General features: G+C 42.4%; 1 protein-coding gene across 2 annotated transcripts in view; it reads right to left on the minus strand.

Moving 5' to 3' along the window:
- GPC3 (glypican 3) overlaps positions 1 to 21591 on the minus strand; it is a 419619-nt gene that overhangs the window by 365000 nt on the left and 33028 nt on the right. For both annotated transcript variants that reach the window (XM_027054341.2, XM_027054340.2), the window contains exon 2: positions 20896 to 21057. In XM_027054341.2, the coding sequence (XP_026910142.1) occupies positions 20896 to 21057 (162 nt within the window). The remainder of the gene's footprint in view (positions 1 to 20895; positions 21058 to 21591) is intronic.

Below are 21591 nucleotides of genomic sequence, written 5' to 3' on the forward strand. Positions count from 1 at the left end.
CAATGTTCTACTATCTGCTTAGCATGGGAGCCATGAATAAGAACTTCTCTGCCTCCTGGGGTTTTTCTCCACTGTACCCTTCTAAGTGATTGGTTGGAGGATGTTCTTCTCCCCGCTAGATTCAGGTGCGATGCCCATATAGCCCAGGGTCAGCAATGGATCCTAAAACATCTGATGAATCACTTCCTTCCATTCACTGTAAGAACTCTCCATACTTCTTAATCTGATAGTTTGACTTCCACCTCTCTTTATTAAAATGTAAAGCTCAGTGTACATAACCAAGCAAATCAACCTTGCCATTTCTGCCCATGTTGGGATTTTAACGGTATCACTTCCCAGGAGGACCAAATGGCATACAGTAGCTTCATTACGATCAGCACAAACACAGCTGGGCTCCTGCACGGTGTAACTCCTCCGATGCTCTGCCGGGCTTAGCTCGGCTCCTGCCATTCCATTTCTTGAAAGGCCATTTTATTTTTTTAAAAATTTTTTTAACGTTTATTTATTTTTGAGACAGAGAGAGATAGAGCATGAACGGGGGAGGGTCAGAGAGAGAGGGAGACACAGAATCTGAAACAGGCTCCAGGCTCTGAGCAGTCAGCGCAGAGCCCGACGCGGGGCTTGAACTCACATACCGCGAGATCGTGACCTGAGCCGAAGTCGGACGCTTAACCGACCGAGCCACCCAGGCGCCCCTTGAAAGGCCATTTTATTGCACTCCGTTGACAAACATACGAGCAAGGCTTCTAATTCTGCAGACTAAACCCCAGCCCCTCTTAAAAGCAACATACGTGAAGACAGAATCACCACGTTTGGGAAAGGAGATGGGAGGCAATATCCAAAACCATAGTTCTTCCCGCAAGCCACGTAGGCATCTGGGTGGCAGCGGAGTCTGCCAGTGGTCACTACCCAAGTGGATATTATGACATCTGGGCATCTTGACTTTAGCGCTGTTCAAATAGCTGACGCTACTTATTTGAGCCCATTAAATAACCATAAATTTCAATCTTTCTGTTCAGATTAGGATTCTTCATAGAATCGGGTTAAAACTGAATGGAATTTTAGAGATTAGCTAGCTTTGTGGTTCTTAACTGTTTGGGGGGACATAGATCCTTTTACAAATCTGATTTAAGCCATGTGCTCTCCCTCCAGGAAAGAAGCCACAAATACCAAAAGTTAAAGCTGATGTGCTAGTCTACTCGCTTCTTTGGACAAAGAAAACTGTGCTTCGGCAAAGTTAATTGGCCCAAACTGCATGAAGAAATTAGCCCTATATTTTAAGATGTGAATTACACATAACAACCCTAATTGCTAATAGCCCCTTACATAAGTGTGGGAATAGTACTGTCTGGCATAATATCCAATTTTACTTTTATTTTGTTTAAGATTTTATTTTTAAGTAATCTCTACACCCAACGTGGGGCTCGAACTCACAACCCCAAGATCAAGAGTCACACGCTCTACCGACTGAGCCAGCCAGGAGCCCCTAATGTACGGTTTAATAGACACATCTTCATATTCTCACAACTAACATACATTAGACATGTGGTAGCTCCATTATATAGATGAGAAACCTCCGATTTAGAGAAATTGCATGAAGTTCCACAAACATCCACTGAAAGTCTACTTCCTGTGTGTCTCCACCTACCAACACTGAAGTAGGGGGTACAGATCAAGAGAGGAACTCAAACCAGACCCGGGAGGACCTTTCAGTCCAGTGAAGGGGGCAGACATCCCCCTTGGCCCTCCACCCCCATCCAAAGCACATTATTTCTAGCTTGGTCAGTCCTAGGGCAGAGGAAGAGAGCACAGACTTGGGGGTAGGTGGGACCGAGCAGTATGGCAGGGAAACCTAGCCTAACCAGGTTCAGGAAAGGATTCTGAGGGGTTCAGATGGCTCACTGCAGGTCCCAGAGCTAGAACATAACCAAGCTGGAGCTAGAATCTACGTGTTCTGATTCCCAGGCCAGTGCCTCTCTGTGGGCTGAGCTTCCCAAGGGCCCTGCGGTTAGAAGAGGCTGGAAAATCACTCCTGGGAGCCCGGCTTCAGTCACGTCAGGAATACAACCACCTAGAGCTCTTCAATTTTCAATAAATGCCACTCTCAGTTAGTACATGCTCAATACATGCAAATTTGCTTTAGCACATGAAAATTAATTAGCCATGACTCAACTTAAACATGAGATAATTCAGTATGAAACACTTCCTTCCTACTAGTGACCATATTACTCTACTCACATGTCCTCTCTCTGCGCTTCTCAATTTTCTAATCTTGCTTCCTTTGTGTTTTGCTTTGGCCCTAGGTATTTATCTTTTCTCTTTCCTGCTATGCTGGGAAGCAGGACCCCCGAATGGCTTGGTAGAAAAAAAAAAAAAAAAGAAACAAAAGTGATTCTCGGAGACACCACACAACTTATTGTAAGTACAAAGAAAGGCACGCTTGAGCTACAGTTTCGCCGTCTGTCTTAAAGATGTGCGGAAACAGAAGAATAAGGGTATGGTGGGCATTGCTAATGGCTACGTGGACTGACACAGAGAAGACTGTTCAGGAAAGCTATATTTTAAATGTTTTTCTGTTTGTCTTTGACTCTCACTGACCTCCCCGGTGCCAGCGGCCCGCTCCACCACACCAGCCCATCCCCAAAAGGGTCCTGAGCATCTTGAAAGCAAGAAGAATTATCTCCCTTTTTGAAGTCTCTGGAGCTGTATTTTTGGCCTTGTCCATAATAAGACTTGCAGTGCTCGTGTTTTATTTGAATATTGTTCATTTTTCAGTTGAATGCGATTTTAAGTTTGTTGAATCCTTTAATGTTCTTAAATAATTTATTTTGGGGGCTCCTGGGTGGCTCAGTCAGTTGAGCATCTGACTTTGGCTCAGGTCATTATCTCATGATTCGTGAGTTCGAGCCCCATGTAGGGCTCTGCACTGATAGCATGGAGCCTGCTTCAGATTCTGTCTCTCTCTGCCCCTCCCCTGCTAGCATGCGCTCTCTCTTGCTCTCTCTCTCTCAAGATAAATAAACATTAAAAAACATTTTAAGGATTTTATCTTTAAGTAATCTCTCCATCCCATGTGGGCTCAAACCCGTGACCCCGAGATCAAGATTACGTGCCCTACTGACTGAGCCGGCCAGGATCCTTTAATTTTTTAATGACCTCTGGAGGACAAAATTTTCTGGGCAATATGTCAGGGTATAATGTAAGCAAAGAAGAGTTTTGATGTGTAAAACTGACTTCCACGTAATTTTTCAGGATCTTACCCGTTACATCAAGTCAGACCTACCTTCCGAGAGCGTAAATAACAGCACTACGCTTAATGATAATAATAAAACAACAACTTACATTTGTACGACAACTAAAGCATTATCTTATTTGGGTTTCACAACAATTTGAGATTTAGGCAAGACTAAGATTATCCCCATTGCACAGATGAAGGAAATGAGGCTCAGACAGGTTAAATGGTTAGCTCAAGGTCACATAGCTTCCATATGACAGAAACGGGACAAGAAATCAAAGGGAAAAGTTTTCACACATGCTTAAACCCCTAGGATAAAAAATATCACAGCTTTCTCACCTTGACTTAAACGTGCTAACAACGGCTTGTGAAAAATGAAAAGCCTTGAAGGAAGGCAGAATAAAAATCTGAGAGACAATCGCTGATCTTTTATCTTCTAGACTTCAAGCCAAATCAAGTTCTTCAAAGAAAACCCAATAAAGCCCAGACATTTTCATCATAACAAAATAAATAATTCAGTCAGGCTTTAGAGGACTCCTGCATTATGATTGGCTATTTGATATATTTGTGACTTAGCCGCCACTAAACTGATTAAAGCTAACCTCATTGACGCAGTTATGTCGACAGAGACTTTGACACTGACAGTTATGAATGGAAAGTGTAAATAACGATAAATAACCTGGAGCTTCCACATTTATTCCTAATGGAGGATTTAGCACTTCCAAAAGTCAAACTCCCGATAGGCTGAAAATTACAGCCTTTGGTCTATCTGGCGCCAAAGAAACTGTTGACATTCATCACCTCTCCTCTCTTTAGGAAGACATCCACGGAGCCTTGGGTCCTTCCAGGCAGACAGGCGAGTTTGATTTAAAAAAAAAAAAAAAAAAAACTCAGACGCTTTGGGCTGCAAGCAGCTATAGAAATTATCTGGCCTAACCTCACATTTTATATATGAGAAAACTAAAGCCCAGAAAAATGAAATTAATTGCGTAAGGTCACCCAGTGAGTCATGATGTAGTCAGAGCTACGGGCCATATCCTCTCACTCACAGTCCAATGCTCTGGTCACTAGACCACACAACGGGGAAAACCTCCACCCGGAACACACAGGCATCCTCTGTCTCTGTATCTCTGTCTCTTTCTCTCTCTTTCTCTTGCCCGCATCTCTCTCACGTGCACACACATTAATTCTGAATTATAGTGGACCGACAGAGATCATTGAAGCCATATTCTCTGTGCTGAATTACTATTGGTCTCCACAGAAATGGATCTGAGGAGGACGCTCAAATATAAAATTATATGCAATTTTTCAAGTTCAAGTCCATCTTGTGATCACAAATTAACGTCCTGTTTGAAGGCACACCTGAAAATAACTAAAGGCAACGTGCACACTCTCTGGTTTATCACTAGCACTGCTCTGATGTGTGCAGTGTGAGTTCATTTTTGTTGTAAAATCTACATGTGTGTGTTTGGATACATGCAGAGAACAAGTACAAGGCCTATGTTGACATCTCTGAGTGTTAAGCCTCTGGGTGATGCTTATAGTCTTTTATATTTCCCAGTACTTACTAATTTCGCTTCTGAAATTAACACCTATTATTTGTGTAGTAAAGTGTCAGCAGGATAACAGATAAGGAATAATATTAGAAATGCTATAGGGGTGCCCGGGTGGCTCAGTCGGTTAAGCGTCTGACGTCAGCTCAGGTCATGATCTCATGGTTCATGGGCTCAAGCCCTGTGTCGGGCTCTGTGCTGACAGCTGGGAGCCTGGAGCCTGCTTCAGATTCTGTGTCTCCCTCTCTCTCTGCCCCTCCCCCATTCACTCAAGCGCGCACACGCTCTCTCTCTCTCTCTCTCTCTCTCTCTCTCAAAAATAGAAACTTTAAAAAAAGAAATGTTATAATAAAATATTCAGACATATTAAACTCTTGGTATTTTTCAGGCTCCAAAATAACTTCACAACATGAACTCATGGTCAACTAAGCTTATAACATAAAACCTGTTCAATTAGAATTTCCCTCCTGGGAGACTGGAAACACTTTGAACCTGATAATCATCCCTTTCCATGTGTATATTTGGCCTGTAGAATAGGCAGGCCAATTTATTAAGTTACTGTGCCCAGATGGACTCTCATTCAAATTCTGGAACAGCTAGCTCAACAAATAGGATGTTTTCCTGGAACATCTTCACTAATCTGAACTGATGAAGGAAAGGATAATGCAAGTTAGTGAAGTGTGATTTACAACTACTTTCCGAGAATAACAAACAGCAGCTAGCATTTATTGAGCACTTGCTATGTACCAGGTGCCATTCTAAGTTAAGTTTTACATGGGTTGCATCATTCTGTTCTCACAATCGTGTATGGTTAGGTAGGTCCTATTATTTATTGTCCCTGTTTTAGAGATGAGGAAATTGAGACTTAGAGAGGTTAAGTGGACTCCTCTAGGTTATAAGATTCAAGCTCAAATCAATTTATTCCACAATCTTTTTTTTTTTTTTTGAGAGAAAGAGAGAGAGAGAGAGAGAGAGAGACAGCGCACACATGCGTGAGCAGTGGGAGGGGCAAAGGAAGAGGGAGAGAGAGAATCTTAAGTAGTCTCCACACTCAGTGCTGAGCCCGACGCAGGGCTCAATCCCACAACCCTGGGATCATGACCTGAGCCAAAATCAAGAGCTGGACACTCAACCCACTGAGCCACCCAGGCGCCCCTGGAATCTATTCTCTTAAACACGACACTATCTTTTATTATTTTTCCATACCTGAACTAATTCAAACTTGCTGCTAATGAAGCGTTTCCAAGTAGAGGTTCTATCAGGCTTGCTTTAATAAGCAAAGCTCATTGTAATTAGCTAATTAATGGGCTTGCTCAAGTCCTTCAAGCAAGTTAAACATGGCTTCCTGCAAATCTTACATACACTATTAATTTGTTTATCAGATTCTTTCTTCATAAATGGGATGAAAGTAAACTTCAGTCCAAGTCAAATTATCACAATATTCAAATTAACACAGCCAGCGTTAATGAGAGTTCACTCTAGATCGTTAATTTTTACAAAATATTTACCTCCTGCCTTGAGTTCACTTCTGCCATTTCAGCATTTATTGCCTATATATCTAATGTACAAACATATGTTTGCACTATTACAGTTTTCCCATAAAGGGCTTCAAAATAAGAAGAAAAAGGCCAACTATGGTCCTGCTTAATTGTGAGACATTTCTAGCATAGTCTCTGAGGAACTGGGCTCTTTAATTATTTGTTAAAAGCCTAGTCTGATGCCAAGCAAATAAACAATAGAAGAAAATGCTCAAGTTGGCATACGTAATAAACACTTCTATCGAATGTTCTTAAACAGTGCTCTCTCTTGTTTTTTTTCTTTTAAAGTAAGCTCTACTAGGGGCACCTGGGTGGCTCAATTGGGTAAGTGTCCAACTTTGGCTCAGGTAATGATCTCACAGTTCATGAGTTCAAGCCCCACCTCGGGCTCTGTGCAGACAGCTCAGAGCCTGGAGCCTGCTTCGGATTCTGTGTCTCCCTCTCTCTCTCTGCCCCTCCCCCAACTCGCACTACAGCTCTCTCTGTCTCTCTCAAAAATAAATAAAAACATTAAAAAAATATTTTAGTGGATGGAACTAGACGGTATTATGCTAAGTGAAATTAGTCAGAGAAAGACAAAAATATCATATGACTTCACTCATATGAGGACTTTAAGACATAGAACAGATGAACATAAGGGAAAGGAAGCAAAAATAATATAAAAACAGGGAGGGGGACAAAGCATAAGAGACTCATAAATATGAAGAACAAACAGAGGGTCGCTGGAAGGGTTGTGGGAGGGGGGATGGGCTGAATGGGTAAGGGACATAAAGAATCTACTCCTGAAATCTTTGTTGCACTATAAGCTAACTAACTTGGATGTAAATTAAATAAGTAAAAATATTTTTTTTAGTATTTTAAAAAGGCGCCTGGGTGGCGCAGTTGGTTGATCATCCGACTCTTGGTTTCGGCTCAGGTCATGATCTCAGGTGAGCCTGAGCCCCATATAGGGAGGGCTCTGCCCTGATGGCGCGGAGCCTGCTTGGGATTCTTGTCTCTCCTTCTCTCTTCCCCCACCCCTGCTTGTGTGCACTCTCTCTCTCTCTCAAAAATAAATAAATAAACTTTAAAAAAAAAGATTAAAAAAAAGTGTTTAAATAAAGTAAGCTCTACTACACCCAACACGGGGCTTGAACTCACGACCTTGAGATAAGAGTCTCACACTCTACCGACTGAGCCAGTCAGGCACCCCAGGCCTCCCTCTTTCTTAAGCAAAGGTTGATGTTCCAAAATTTTGGTACCTGAATTAGTGATGGTCCACCCCACTCCCCAGAACAAATAATCATCACTAGACTGCTTTGGTTTATCCAGCCTCAATGTCCCGTGTACTTCATATAGCTAAAGTCCCTGACCGGTTACTGGCTCCTTATTTTGATTCATTCAGGTCACAGTCCAACCCTCCCATGCCTCCGTTCCCACAATAGAGAAAATAACAATAGTGCCACCAACTTTCAACTTGGAAAATGCGTGGAAATCCAATCGCTGCATGCAAAGTACATTGAAATCCCTTGAGGAAAATGGCAGTGTATACAAACCATAACTTATTATATCTTGAAAATATTGAATATTTCTACCACTATCTACCTATGTATAGGAGGGTATGGGTGTACACCAGGAATCAGAGTTTAAGGGTCCTGGTTCAGCGTTTACCCTAAATGGATTTCATCAGCAAGGAAGTCACAAACCCACATGTTCCTTTAATAGTTTAGTGCCCACATGTTAACTAGGCCAAGAAAGAGAGGCCCTGTGTGGTATGGCTAACTACTTAGGGGAATAATTTCACCATACAACTATAGCAAATTTATTTTGGTTCCAGATATCACTTTCCCCATTAACTCGGGAGACCAAAGGAGCATAACCGCTTTCCTTTCATCCCTGTCAAACTCAGCAAGTTTCTCAGGAAGCAAATACTATTTAAATCATTTTCATAATTCCAAAATGCCTGCAACACAAGTCCAGGGTCTAATTATGCCACTTAAATTTGTTGAAGATGTTTGGGTTTTTCTTTTTTTAATTTCAATAACGAAAGAGCCCAGGGGTTTAAAGCCCTAATAATCTAATAAACTTTGCTAAGTGAACATTGTAACAGATACGCCTGGATGGGATTTTGTAAATACCAGACAATTTCCCCTGATCTTTATCAGGGAAAAGAAGTCTAAATCTTTGGCAGGAAGAAATTAAATGTAGTGCAAAATAATAACATCTGGCCAGATTGTGTTTGTCAGAGCAGCAGCCCCTTTAGATGTCAGGCTGAAAAGTACTAAAATGAACTCTGAAGGGTGTGTGGGTGGGTGGGTGGGTGGGTGTGTGTGTGTGTGTGTGTGTGTGATTCTTTATGAGACAATAGGAAAGGTTGCCACACTGCCCCAGAATACTCAGGGTACAGTTAACCCATCCTAGTGTGTCCCTACAGAGAACTCTTTCACATCAGTGGAATTTGAAGCCTTCTGCCAAATAAAATTGGGGGCCCATTCTTGGGGTATTTTGTTTATTTCTCCATTACTGTACAGATTCCAACAGCACTTTCTATTTTTCAAACTCTCTATGATCATGATCATTTTTATGGGTTGTGAAGGCTTGTTTTTATCTTCTCACTCCAAGGAGGACAGCGTGGTTCAATGAAAAGAGCAATGACTTGGAAGTTAGAAACTTAATGCTGCCACGTCCTAGTTATGTGGCCTAAGGCAAATTGCTTAATGACTCTCAACTCCAGTTTCCATATCTTGTGAAACAGAATCATACGTAGCAATATCATTACTGTTATCAAGAATAATCAAACCTAGCACATAGTAGACTTTCAGTAAACAAACCTTCCTTCTCCTTCATGGAAGTGACCCAGAAGAGTTCAGATGCCTAACCTCACCAACTTTCCAGAGTCGCCTGACCCTCAAGAGGGCTTACATTTTGAGAGCGTACATTATCTTCCCCTCCCATCAAAACAAAAGCAAAACCCCTCCAGGTTACATCTGAAATAATATGTGCATCATTTAAGCATCTTCTCTTACTACAAGCCATCTCAACCATCTGGTGGAGATTGCCAGAAAGAACATACTTTGTTTTTCTACTAATGATTACTTTGATGCATGAGATACTTTGTTTTTCTTGCCTCTCTGATTTTGTTTTTTTTTAATCTGGCATTTGCAGAGGGAGAATTATGGTCATCTTACAGTTAAAAAAAAAAAAAGGTTCTCCCAATAAACATCTCTTTCCACAATGTTTACCATAAAACTATGCTAAACCACTGATTTATCTGATAGACCAGTGTCTCTGTTTCAAATATTAATTGCTAGGAAGAGTGCTGTGTTTTTCCAGTCCCCAGGGTATAGGAGTGTGGACAGAAGGCTTTTGGGCTTTCATCCACCTGCTTCTCTGTTGGACAGGAACAGATACTTGGGCCTCACTGAATGGGCTTCATTAGCTACCCTTCAAGGGTGGGGGGATGTGGGAGTAAACGCACATACTACATCAAAGACTAATTCCAGAGCCCATTTGCCCAGCTGGGAAGGTGGGATGGATGCCCAGAATCCATGCTCCGGGCAGAGACTGGTGGCAGGCAACATTTCACCACCCCCCAAGCACCTTTCCAACTACCAGGGCATAGACTCCAATGTACTTCTAGATCAAGACTACTTTCTATTACGTGACCAGAAAGGTCTTAGATCCAGGGGAAGGAAAAGCAGTGCTATTTTCAGTACAGTAAACATGAACTTAACTCAGATTAATGGTCAGTGTCACGAGATAGCTGAATAACAACAATAATCCTTTAAACTTTCAAGGAATTTTCATATACATTACCTCTTTTGATCATTAAAAGCTCTGGCGGGTTGGCAGGTCAGGTGTTATCTTGCACATACAAAAACAAACTCAGATCCTTTAAATTACTTACCAATTTTCACCCGGCTAATGTCAGACCAGGAGATAGAACACATCTTTGATTCATGCCAAGGCTGTTACCAGTCAGTAAAGAATCAAAGAATATATTAAAAACCAATGGAAGACATTGATAGATTTGACTGAAGGCACTTTTCAACCTCCATAAAAAATGGAAAATGGAAAATCAAATAAACAAATCAGCAAATGGAATTTCTAACATATAAAACGGGTTAGCATCCTGAATATACAAAGAGCTCATACAGATCAATGAGAAAAGGGCAGCCCAAAAGGAAACAGTGAATTGCTAAATTTTTTAATGATAAAAGAATATTAATAAAATCACAAAATAAAAAGCACATATGACCATCGAATCTCCCCAGTAACCAAAGAGTACTATCTTTCACCGAAAGCGGGGTTACCATAAAATGGCAAATTGGTCAGAAAAATAGACATTCGTATATTGCTAGTGAGTGTGAAAACAGATACAGCTTTATGGAAGTCACATAGGCAATAAACGTGAGAAACCTTAAAAACCATATAGCCTCTGACCCAGCAATTCCAGTGCCAGGAATTTATCCTGAGGAAATAATTAAGGATGTACATAAATATTCAGTTACATGAACATTATTTATCTTGCTACGGTGTGCTGAAAGGAAACTAAACAACAGAGGTTGGATTAATAACATATACGACAGTCCCAAGACTAAGTACTATGTTGCCTCTAAATACTATATTTTGATTGCACCATAGAAATACATTATTGACATGGAAAGAAGGCTGTATCACATGCAAAAGCAATAGAATCCATTTTTGAAAAATACGTACACACACCTATATGTGTATAATACTGAACCAAGATATGCAAGATTATATACCAAAATGTTAATGGCAGTTATCCTGTGGGAGCTAAAGTGTAGGTCATTTTATTTTCCACATTTTTGGGGTTTCTGCGTGTGTTTTTTTTTTTTCATTTTCTCTGATAAACGTGTAGAGTCGTCCAACTTCTTATCCGTGGGGATACATTTCAAGACCCCATGTGGATGCCTGAAACGTTGACAGGACTGAACGAACCCACTACAGATTTATGTTTTTTTCCTATACGTACATACCTATGATAAAGATTCATTTATAAATTAGGCACAGGAAGCGATGAACAACAATAACTAATAACAAAACAGAATTACAACAATATACTGTAATAAAAGTTATGTGAAGGTGGTCTCTCTCTCAAAACCCTTTATTGTCCTGTACCCACCCTTCTTCCTGGGATGAGGTGAGAAGATAAAATGCCTACATGGTTAAGATGGGGTGAGGTCAATTACGTAGGCACTGTGACACAGTGTTAGGCTACTCCTGACCTTCTGATGCAGCATCTGAGGATCATCTGATCCCAGACTACACTTTACCCCAGGCAACTGAAACTGTGGGAAGCAAGACAGCAGATTGAGGAGGGGGAGGGCCTACTACAGTACTTATTTCTGTAGTAAAAACTTATTTAAAAAAAAAAAAAAAAAGAATGCCCTGAAAGAAAATTTGCTCTGTTACTTTTAAGTGCTCACAGTAATCAGGAATGACACGTAAGAGCGTATCTGGAGAAGCTGACAGGTGTCACAATTCTCATGATTCTTGGTCAGCAGGTATAAATCCGTGGCACTGAGCCTTGTTCATAGCGCTCTGTGAAGAGCCGGGGTCAGGCTGAAAGAAAAGACAACTAGGAGGCCGGGGAGTGGTAAGGCCATAAGCAGAAGCAGGGGCTCAGGTATACGTAAGACGTTCCATCTCAAAATGGGCAAGCATCAACCTATCAGCTTCACTTTTTAGATCTGATATCTGAGTAGATTTTAAAGCCTAAAGATAAATGCTGCAGGCAACAGGTTGTATGTTTTTCTATTTGGTCATCGTGGTACTTGTTGCAGAGGAAGTGGAAGAGTTTGGAAATCTGTTTCTATTAATTCTACTAATTTTAATTATGTGTGCGTCCGTGTGAGTGCACGGACGTGCGTGCGTATGTGTGTTTTCACACCTTTACCATCTAACACCTCACCCGGGGACACAGCAGTGAGATAGAATACACATAAGCCCTGCCCTGAGTCATTCTCCAGAAAAGGAGAGCCACCACGTAAACCAAATATCCATGCATGTACCACTACAAACTTGGTACGTGTCCGAAAGAAAAAACACAGGATCCCACGAGAGGGAATACAGTGGCACCTGCTCCAATCCAACGATGACATTCCAGTGAATCAGGTCCAGTACTAATGCCAAAGAACTTCAACCCAGGGAGGGAAGCATCATAAACATCCTGGTTTCCTTTCATCATTTTTGTGCTCCTTCTTCTCCTAATGCAACCCAATGAAATCAGAGTCTGCCATTGCTAGTTAGATCTCGAGGCTACGTTAACTCATTCAGACCACTAGGGGACCATTTAGAAACTGCATACTATTTAGTCTTACATACACACACACGGAGAGAAAAGGGAAGAAAACATGAAAATGTTACAAGCGGGTTTTCTTCTGAGTGATAGGATTAGGAGTGGGTATCCTAGAACATTTTTACATTGATTACAAATATATCGAAGCATAGAAAAGCACTTTTTAAAAAGCATATGGGCCAGATATGTGATAGTCAACACTGCAAAGCAAAGATACTATATACTTCATCTAGGATTATGCTTACAAACGCGCAACAGGGAATAACGAAAACGATGGCTACCCCGCATGTGATTCCTACAGATTCCTCAGCATAGGGCTGAGCTCTTCACAGCCCTCATCTGATTCAACCCAGTTTACAATGAATGGCTCGGGGAGAAAAGTGCCTTGCTCTTGGTCACAAAGGGCGGCCATGGCAGAGCCGGGACTTAGACTCCATTCTGCCCGAAGCCAGAGCACATGTCTGGCACACCATGCCCCCTCTGCATGTGTCCTCAGCATTTGCCCTTTCAAGAGAGAAGGCTGAGATGCTATAGGGCCAGCCAGGGAGGCCAGAAAGGCTGGCATCTAGTAGGCAATTAATAGTGTTCAAATTTCAATTTAATTTAGAAGAAGATGTGCACTGATTTACCTGACTCCCTCACCTGCCCTTCTCTTTGATCAAGAGCCATGCCTGTCTGGGGAATTCATACAAGCAATATCCTCCAAGAACCTCTACCCTCTAGTTGGAATTAATCTTCTCCAACCTCACACTCCCCCTACAGAGGCAGGTCTCCTGTGAAGCTAACGAAGTCTAAGCTGCAGGGTCCCACACTTGCAAGCCTCCTCCGGCAGGAGGCGTGGGCATTTCGTAGTTTTAATTTGGTCCTCTTTTCCTTACAGAGGGCCCCCAGATTGTATAAGCTTTGGACCCCACAAACCTGAATGTATCCTTACTCCCCCTAGAAAACTGCTAAGACATTTCTTACAGCATTGCCCTTAGGGCGCCTTGTACCCCGGTTACTCATGTATAAAAGTCTTGGTTTCTAGAATTTGAAGGTAAGCACGAAGTCGTTTTTATCTTCGAATCCCCCTCACACACACAGTGCCTGCCTCCAGACATGCTAGGTACTTGCCCAGCAAATGGTTTTTAATGAAATGCAACAGAATTCCCTTGCAAGAAAGAAAGCTAGAACTGGGGAGGTTGCCCACTGACCGGGAAACAAAATTCATAGAGATGATGTGTAACGTATGGTGATTAAGGGCCTAGGCCAGGGTTCAGTTCCTGTCTCTAAACCCAGGCTTCCTGGAGGTCAAATGAGGCTAATAACAGTATTCACCTCCGAGAGTTGTTGTGAGGTTTCAATGAGATGATACAGACAGAACACTTTGGAACAGGACACTTTCCGCTCATCTCTCACTGACTTAGTGCGGGCTCAGAGAGGAGGTCTGATTCTCGGCCCAAGCCCTGGACTTTCTCTTCTCCACACCCATCCCGCTTGTCCTATCTACCCCTACCCAGATTCATTCAAACCCAGCCCAAATGACCCCAGAGCCCACCTTCTTAATCATTACAGTCCGTAGCTGGACCGGGAAGCAAAGGAGGAGTCCAAAGGCAGGAAACCCAGTCCTGTCTTTGCTGGTAGTCTAGGCGTGAGCTGATGGAACGGGAAACTCAAATCAGACACAGGGCCAGCAGGCATCAGTATACACTCAAGGAAACCACTGAGACCCAGAGAGGACAGAGGGGAAGGGGGTGGAGGGAAAAGATGTGAGGGAACATGAAGGAAGAAACAAGACCTTTTGACTGACTGCAAGACGGGATGGGGAAAAAGAAGGAGTGCCAGCCCCTCGAAGCCTCTCACAGACGACAGAAGGGAAGGTGTTTTTAATTTCTGTGTTACCACTTCCAGCTTAAAGGAAAATCGTTTCTACCTCTACTCTACTGACAGGAGAATTCAAATCTCTCAAACATATGCTTCATTACTCTGATATCAGGTACTGGAACTCAGTGAGACAGAAAGAGGAGGAGGAACATATGTTTTCAGAAGGTAAACAAATCCCAGCGGGGGAGGGGTGGGGAGTAATCACTTGAGGCAAAAGTGGTATTTTTCCTGGAAGCTTCTAGAGGGCAGGGACAATGTCCTCTAATTTGCTTTGTTGGGCCCACTAGTGAGAAGGTGGGCAGGAGCATGGCAGCTAGAGGGGGTGAGTTCAGAGCCCTATTGAATCAAGGGGACGGGGGGGGGGGGGGGGGGGGGGGGGGGGTAAAGAGGTAAAGAGTTAATCTGCATAATCTCCTCACCTCACGTTGGCCCTAGAACAGTCTCTGGCCGCACACTGAGTCATTTTCCTAAGCTCTTTTTATTAAACAGTTTTCAGCCTAATGACTGACTTTTCTAAATCAATAGAGGGCACAGTAAAGGTTTACAACTCCCCCAGCCTCTGGCTCCGTGAAAGCCACAGAATTTTGAAACTGAATAGAATCCAAAAGTTCTTAGTTTAAAACCGAAATGACTTTAAACGCCCAGTTTCCAATTGTTTTTCCAATAGCACTAATAAAGAATCACATCTTTTTTAAAGTTTGTAACCAAAATATCTCTTTGAGTCAGTGCCATAAAAGGACATTAATTAAAGCCAGCATCTTCTGGGCCCTGATGAGAAATTCACCCTTTTATAATGGGATTACTAGAGCTTTGCCTTACAGATGAGTGGTTTGATTAATAATTTACATTTTTGAGGATCTATAACCTCACTCACGGTCATGGTTTGCGTTCCTAAAATTCTTCTCTTCAGTTTAATGTTATTACAGTTAGCCCTGGCAAATGAATTACGTTCTGATTAGACATCAGTGTAATTATTCTCTCCCATAGGTCATTTTCAACCAAGAAAGGGTTGTGACAGAATGGCCGGTGGCCCGAGTCGGGGACTCGGTGGGGCTCGGCCCGGCACAGAGCGGGAGCACGAGCAGGAAAACTGTCAGCCTAGTCAAGGGGAAACATTGCGAAATGGAGAAAAATGGCTCGGTGCTCCCTTAAAACCCCCCACAACATTATAAAAACTAAATTAACAAATGATTAAATCTCAAAAACATGTTTATCAACATCCAAGCAATTATTTAGTCACATATGAACTGTGAAAGAAAAAAGCTTTGCTTGAATAATGTCCCTAAACAGTTATTTCAAGCAGAAGTGACTGGAGAAATTGCTCTGAGTTGATGGAAAAGGGTGTTCTAACCAAGGTCAATTTTATTTAGTGGGAATGGGAGAGACAGGGATCTGACAGAAAGAAAAAAAAAAAGTGTAAGACCTGCCAGGAGCAGATGGAAATGGAAAACACGGGAGTAGAGCAACAGCAGCACAGAAACACTGTCGCCAACCCCCCCACCATGTGGAGACATCTTTTTCGTCTCCCCTCTAGAAAGCAGGTACCAGAAAGTCCTCCAACACTGGGTGAAGATCCATGTGACATCTCTAAACGCTGACTCCCATGTTCCTGCTCTCTGCCATGATATCGTGGCGCAGACGGTGCAATTAAGAAGACGGCCTGGGAAAAGTACTTATGGCCTGAACACCACAAACCCTTCCTGATCCAGCCGCTTGTTTGTGTGTAAAATACAGCAGATAGGGGCCAGAAGAGAAGAGGCTTCGGGAAGCTGACAAAAAGGACTGCTCCCGGCAGTGCTGTCATTTCAAACAGCACAGCTTCACATCTAAGAATGCACAGAATAGACCCCTTTTCCAAGGCTACTTTACCTAAGGGCTCCCTCACCTGTGCGCTAAAGCTGTAAGGTGGCCAAAATAGGTGAGTGACATGATGACGTCCAGCTTTATCTAGGCTAACGTCTGGAACGGTGATGCACCATTCATCTGCCATCACCTGGGATAGAGCAGTCCACTTAAGTGAGCTGGCGAGATAATAATGCACGTATACGCTGCTTTACGGTTTTCAAGGTACTTTCACATACATTGCGTCGCCCCTATGAGGTGAAGCAGGATTGTAATTATGATCCCCCATCTCGCAGGTAAGAAAACTGAGGCTAAGAGACGCGAAATAACCACCTAAGGGCATGAAGCTTCCAAAAACAGAATTAGAATTAGAATTTAGATGTCTGGACTCCAAGCCCAGTGCTCCTTCCATTGCCTTTCAGCCCCTCGATACATTTTTTTAGCCACTTAAAATGGAAAATGTGGAGGGGAAAAAAAAACAGGGAAAATAATTTGATCTTTATTGATTCGCAATGGACATCAGTTGTCGGGCCTACTATAACACAGGGGCTACCGAGGCAGGTAGGATAGACCCCTCTCCTGAATGCCCTCCGGACTGCCACGTTCAGTGAGCTCGTGAGCCTACTTTTATGTCTTCCACCCTTACTGCCACTCGTAACTTCTTCCTGCTCGTGTGTACCTCCCTCTGGCAATCTTCTATAACCCTTGCATTTAACTGCTTATCTACCACTGGCTAGAAAGCTAGAAAATCAAGCTTGTAAAGACCACGCATCAACAGTAGTGGGCACTGAACGGTGACCCGAGGAGCTTTCAGCTACCTAGACAGGAGATCCATGGTGTTTTAGGAACGCACAGATGTTTTCTGCTTGACCGCGATTTCTACCCTCTGGTGAAGCCCGTTCAAGTTGTGGGTTAGGCAACTTCCAGAAAAGCTGAAGAGTCTGGTCTCACTCAAAGTCAGTGGCACCTTGGGGAAGACTGGAATCATCCAACATACAGAAAACACCCAGGCATATACCCCCAAGTACTTCCTGATAGCACGCATTGGAAGGTTATAAGGAAATCTGCCAAGAAAACCAAACTCCAGGCTTGAAGGTGTAGCCGTGGTGGAGATAGGATGAAAAATTCAGAATTCTATCCTCTTGTTCTTCCCAAGGACCACAAATCCTACAACTTCTTGTTGTTGTTGTTTTAAGTTTATTTATTTGTTTTGAGAGAGGGGGAGGGTCCAAGTGGGGCAGGAGCAGAAAGAGAGGAAGAAAGAGAGAATCCCAAGCAGGCTCTGTACTCTCAGCACAGAACCCGACGCGGGGCTTGATCCCACGAACCGTGAGATCGTGACCTGAGCCGGTATCAAGAGTCAGACACTTAACGGACTGAGCCACCCTGGCGCCCCCCCCCCCCACAACTTCTTAATTTTGTTTCATGTCAAGCATACTAAGAACAAGTTTCCTCATCTGTAAAATGGAGATAATTACAGTACGGACCCCAGAGGGCCGCGGGGAAAATTACATGAGAGGATTATGTCAAAGTAAGCATCATATAGTAGACACTTAATAAATTGCCACTATTATTATTATCGTCGTAATTATTATTAGGTAAGGGAGAACAAAGAGAGAAAAGAAAATCTTTTAGTGGAGTTTTTCAAAAAGAATTAATTAAGCAGAAACAAAAAACGATTCTGCTGCCCCATTTTACTAAGCACATCCAAGTAAATTAAATTTAGGAAACGAGGCAATGCAAAGATTGAAAATAAAGAACAACTTTTTTTTTAACGCTTCCATCATTATCAAAACAACATTACCAAGAGAGCACTCCAACCACTGTAGCAAAGGGCCCCAGGCTCATTTATGAGGGCAAAGGCTTCTTGCAAACGAAGACATAAAATCCACATGAAGGCAGTAAGGATTGCTCGTGGAACTGTGCACATATTTGCACAAAGTGCTCACAGCTTTAATACCCCCAATGTGGACTAGCGAAGGAATCCTAAAGAGATTGTGGATCTAGGCCAGTATCAAGATGAGTTTTCTTCAACTTCATATGGTGGAGAAAATAGCTTGCGTCAAATTTCATATGAGTGAAGTATTAGAGCAATGATCTGGTCTGCCGGAATCTTGGGGACAGAGTACATTTTAAGGAAAAAACAACTGTGCCCTCCCCTTTTAAATTAATTAGAATAGTAAGTAATTGTAAGGAAAAACAGGCCGCTCTCTTCTTCTTAGCAATCCATAATGCATCATCTTGCGGCAGTCCCTGATTTTAGTCTTGTGCTTCCCAATGTCTCTTATAGAAAGAATTTGGGGGTAATGTTTCTAGAAACATGGCATCATTGCCTTGAGGTCTGGCACCATGGTTTCCTTTTTATCATGGGGTTTATGTTCTCTAAATGTGAAACAGGGAAAGAATAAGAGAAGAGAATGAAACAAGATAAAAAATTGAAATAACGTGTGTGTGTGTGTGTGTGTGTGTGTGTGTGTGTGTGTGTGTGTCGGAGACAGAGAAAGAATACAACTAGTAGGTGCTGCCCCCACTTTCCACTTTCCAGCCTCTGTTCACATGACTAGTGTTCATCCTCCATGCTAAGCCAATCAAAATCGGGTCAGAACTTCCTTTCTTCCTAGTCTTGTGCTGCTCCAGGGCTAGAAAACACAATATGTAAAATGCAGGACTGGACGGAGATAGGGAAGCTGACACCCAAGGCCCTCAGATGGACAGCCACTTCCGCCAGCTAATGGTTGTATGACAACATCTGTTGACCTGGTTATCCTGAGAATGAAACAAATCATACTCTGTTCTGAGAAGCACCTTGACACCCCAAAGAGGAAGATTCAGCTCTCTGTTTCGACCCAATTCTCATGTCCCATCACTTCTTATCACCCCACTTTCAGCCGGCAGATCAGCTCCAAAACCAATCTAAGAAGTACATGAATGGTACATGTATTTTTAAAATCTGTTTAAATTATTCATTCTTTCGCCAAATTGTTAGTCTCAACAAACTCTTCACAAGAGTCTGACTGCATAAATAAGTTAACAAATACCTCACGCTTATATACTGTACTTCATATAATCAACCCGACATCCCCTGAGGCTTTGACCCTAGAAACTATTATGAACGTATGCTTTATTAGCTAATTTGAATAATTTTCTTAGCTAATTCTAGAAAGTTCCTTGTAATACACAAAATAAGCTATAATCAACCCACCTTACAATTCAGAGGTTAATCCTTATCCAGGAACCATAAATCTAACACTTTGGAATGTCAAGTAGTCAGAAGTGTTATTTTTTGAAAATTTTTTAATGTTTATTCATTTTTGAGAGAGAGAGAGAGAGAGAGAGAGAGACAGCATGAGTACGAGAGGGGCAGAGAGAGAGGGAGACACAGGATCCGATGCAGGCTCCGGGCTCTGAGCTGTCAGCACAGGGCCCGACATGGGGCTCGAACTCACGGACTGTGAGATCATGACCTGAGCTGAAGTCGGACGCTTAACCGACTGAGCCACCCAGGCGCCCCAGAAGTGTTATTTTTCTATCTGACCCCGATTCCCTGTAGAGCAAGAAAAAGGCACTGATTCCATGTGCCTAAGAAAAGATAGAAGAAAGCTCTAATATCTGTGAGTAATTTCCCCTCCCAGGAGGCAGCATACTGAGGTGCTTAAAAGTATGGACTGTAAGAGCCAGGTCGCCTAGGTTCAAATCCTGCTTTCACCATTTATTAGTTGTGTGTCCTTGGGCAAGTTACTTAACCATGATGTGCCTTGGGTTTTTACCCATTAAATGGGAATGCTGATAGTGATACTTACTTCATAGGGTTACTGTGAAGACTGAATGAGTTAATACACATAACGCACTTACAAGAGTACCTCGAATGTGCTGCTAAGTGCTTAGTATCTCTATGACCACCGTTGTCACCATCGTCCCTAGCTGCGTCTTTGAATCAATGGCAGTACTCTCCATCCTGCCGTGACAGTCCTACAAGTTAGCCAGGAGAACTGGGATTCCTGACCTGTTCTGGCAATGCCACATCAGCTTCCTTTACAGCCACACGCAAGTGTAGCGAGAACTGAGACTCACAAAGAAAGAAAAGGTAACCATTCACACAAATGAGAAAACGTATGGCCTTCAAACCAAGCTCCCCATCTCTATGGAAATGGCCCCAGTGGTCAGAAGGAGTTCAGGCATGTTCCACAAATATCTAAGCCACTCCTGAAGAAAACTGGTACTCAAGTAAACTTTTTTTGTCTTGTGTTTTAAACAAGTCTTAAGTGCTCTTAGAGAGAAGATCTCATTTACTCTTTCTGTGGAGACTTACAGCCTTTGCATACAGGTAAACAGAACGTCCTTGGACAATGATTTTTTAGAATACCTGCCTTCCCAAAGAGTGAAACGCAGCTTCTCTAAAAACTGTGGTTTTTCCTTAAACAGAATCTCTCACTGGGAGGTTCTTATATCGAGCATTAATGCTGGAATGGTGATTTACAAATTACACTTAGCATTTGAAAGCCCAGCGCCCAAAGAATGATGCCATTGAGCAGCACATCTAAGACGATCCCCAGAACTCACCTTGGAAAACCGCAGCATTCTGAATAATTAAGAACTTGAGCTCCATACTTGCAGACTGAAGCAGCTGTTCGATGTTCAAGCGTGCCGTTAGTTGGTATTTTTCTTCCATCTTTCTTGAGCAGCATGTTGGGCCCTTGGGGAGACATACTTGCAGATCTGATCCTGAAACAAACAAGTTTTTCATGTTTCAGTAAGCAGAATGTCAGACATACACGCGCGCGCACGCGCGCGCACACACACACGTGCGTGGCAAAGAAGGCCAAAGAATGCATTTTTTTTAAATACAGGAAAATCTTGATTTTTCAAAATTAGTGTTTATCTTAACTGATCCCTGCCTTCTCCTCATTATCCTTATGACTGAGTCTTTTTGAATAACCGTTAGAATTAATTGCCTAGGTTTGACTCATAAATTCTGCATAAACTAATTTACAGCACCAAGTATACGTCATTGAACACCGATATTTAATTTGTCCGTTAAAAGATTAATCTTCACCCCTACAATTTATTTTTCTTGATTATAATTTATGAATGAGAGCACAACCAAGAAGCAATTTTCAAAATTCCAGTTATGATTTCCAAATGAAATGTATGTCTGCCAACCCAATGTTGCTTTTGGGGATAAATGATTAAAACATCAATATCCTATCAAAGCTTTACTGTTGTTGTTTTAACTGAAGGTCTGGGGTAAGATTCAGA

The sequence above is a fragment of the Acinonyx jubatus genome, chromosome X (genome assembly GCF_027475565.1).
Source record: "Acinonyx jubatus isolate Ajub_Pintada_27869175 chromosome X, VMU_Ajub_asm_v1.0, whole genome shotgun sequence".
Lineage (NCBI taxonomy): Eukaryota > Metazoa > Chordata > Mammalia > Carnivora > Felidae > Acinonyx > Acinonyx jubatus.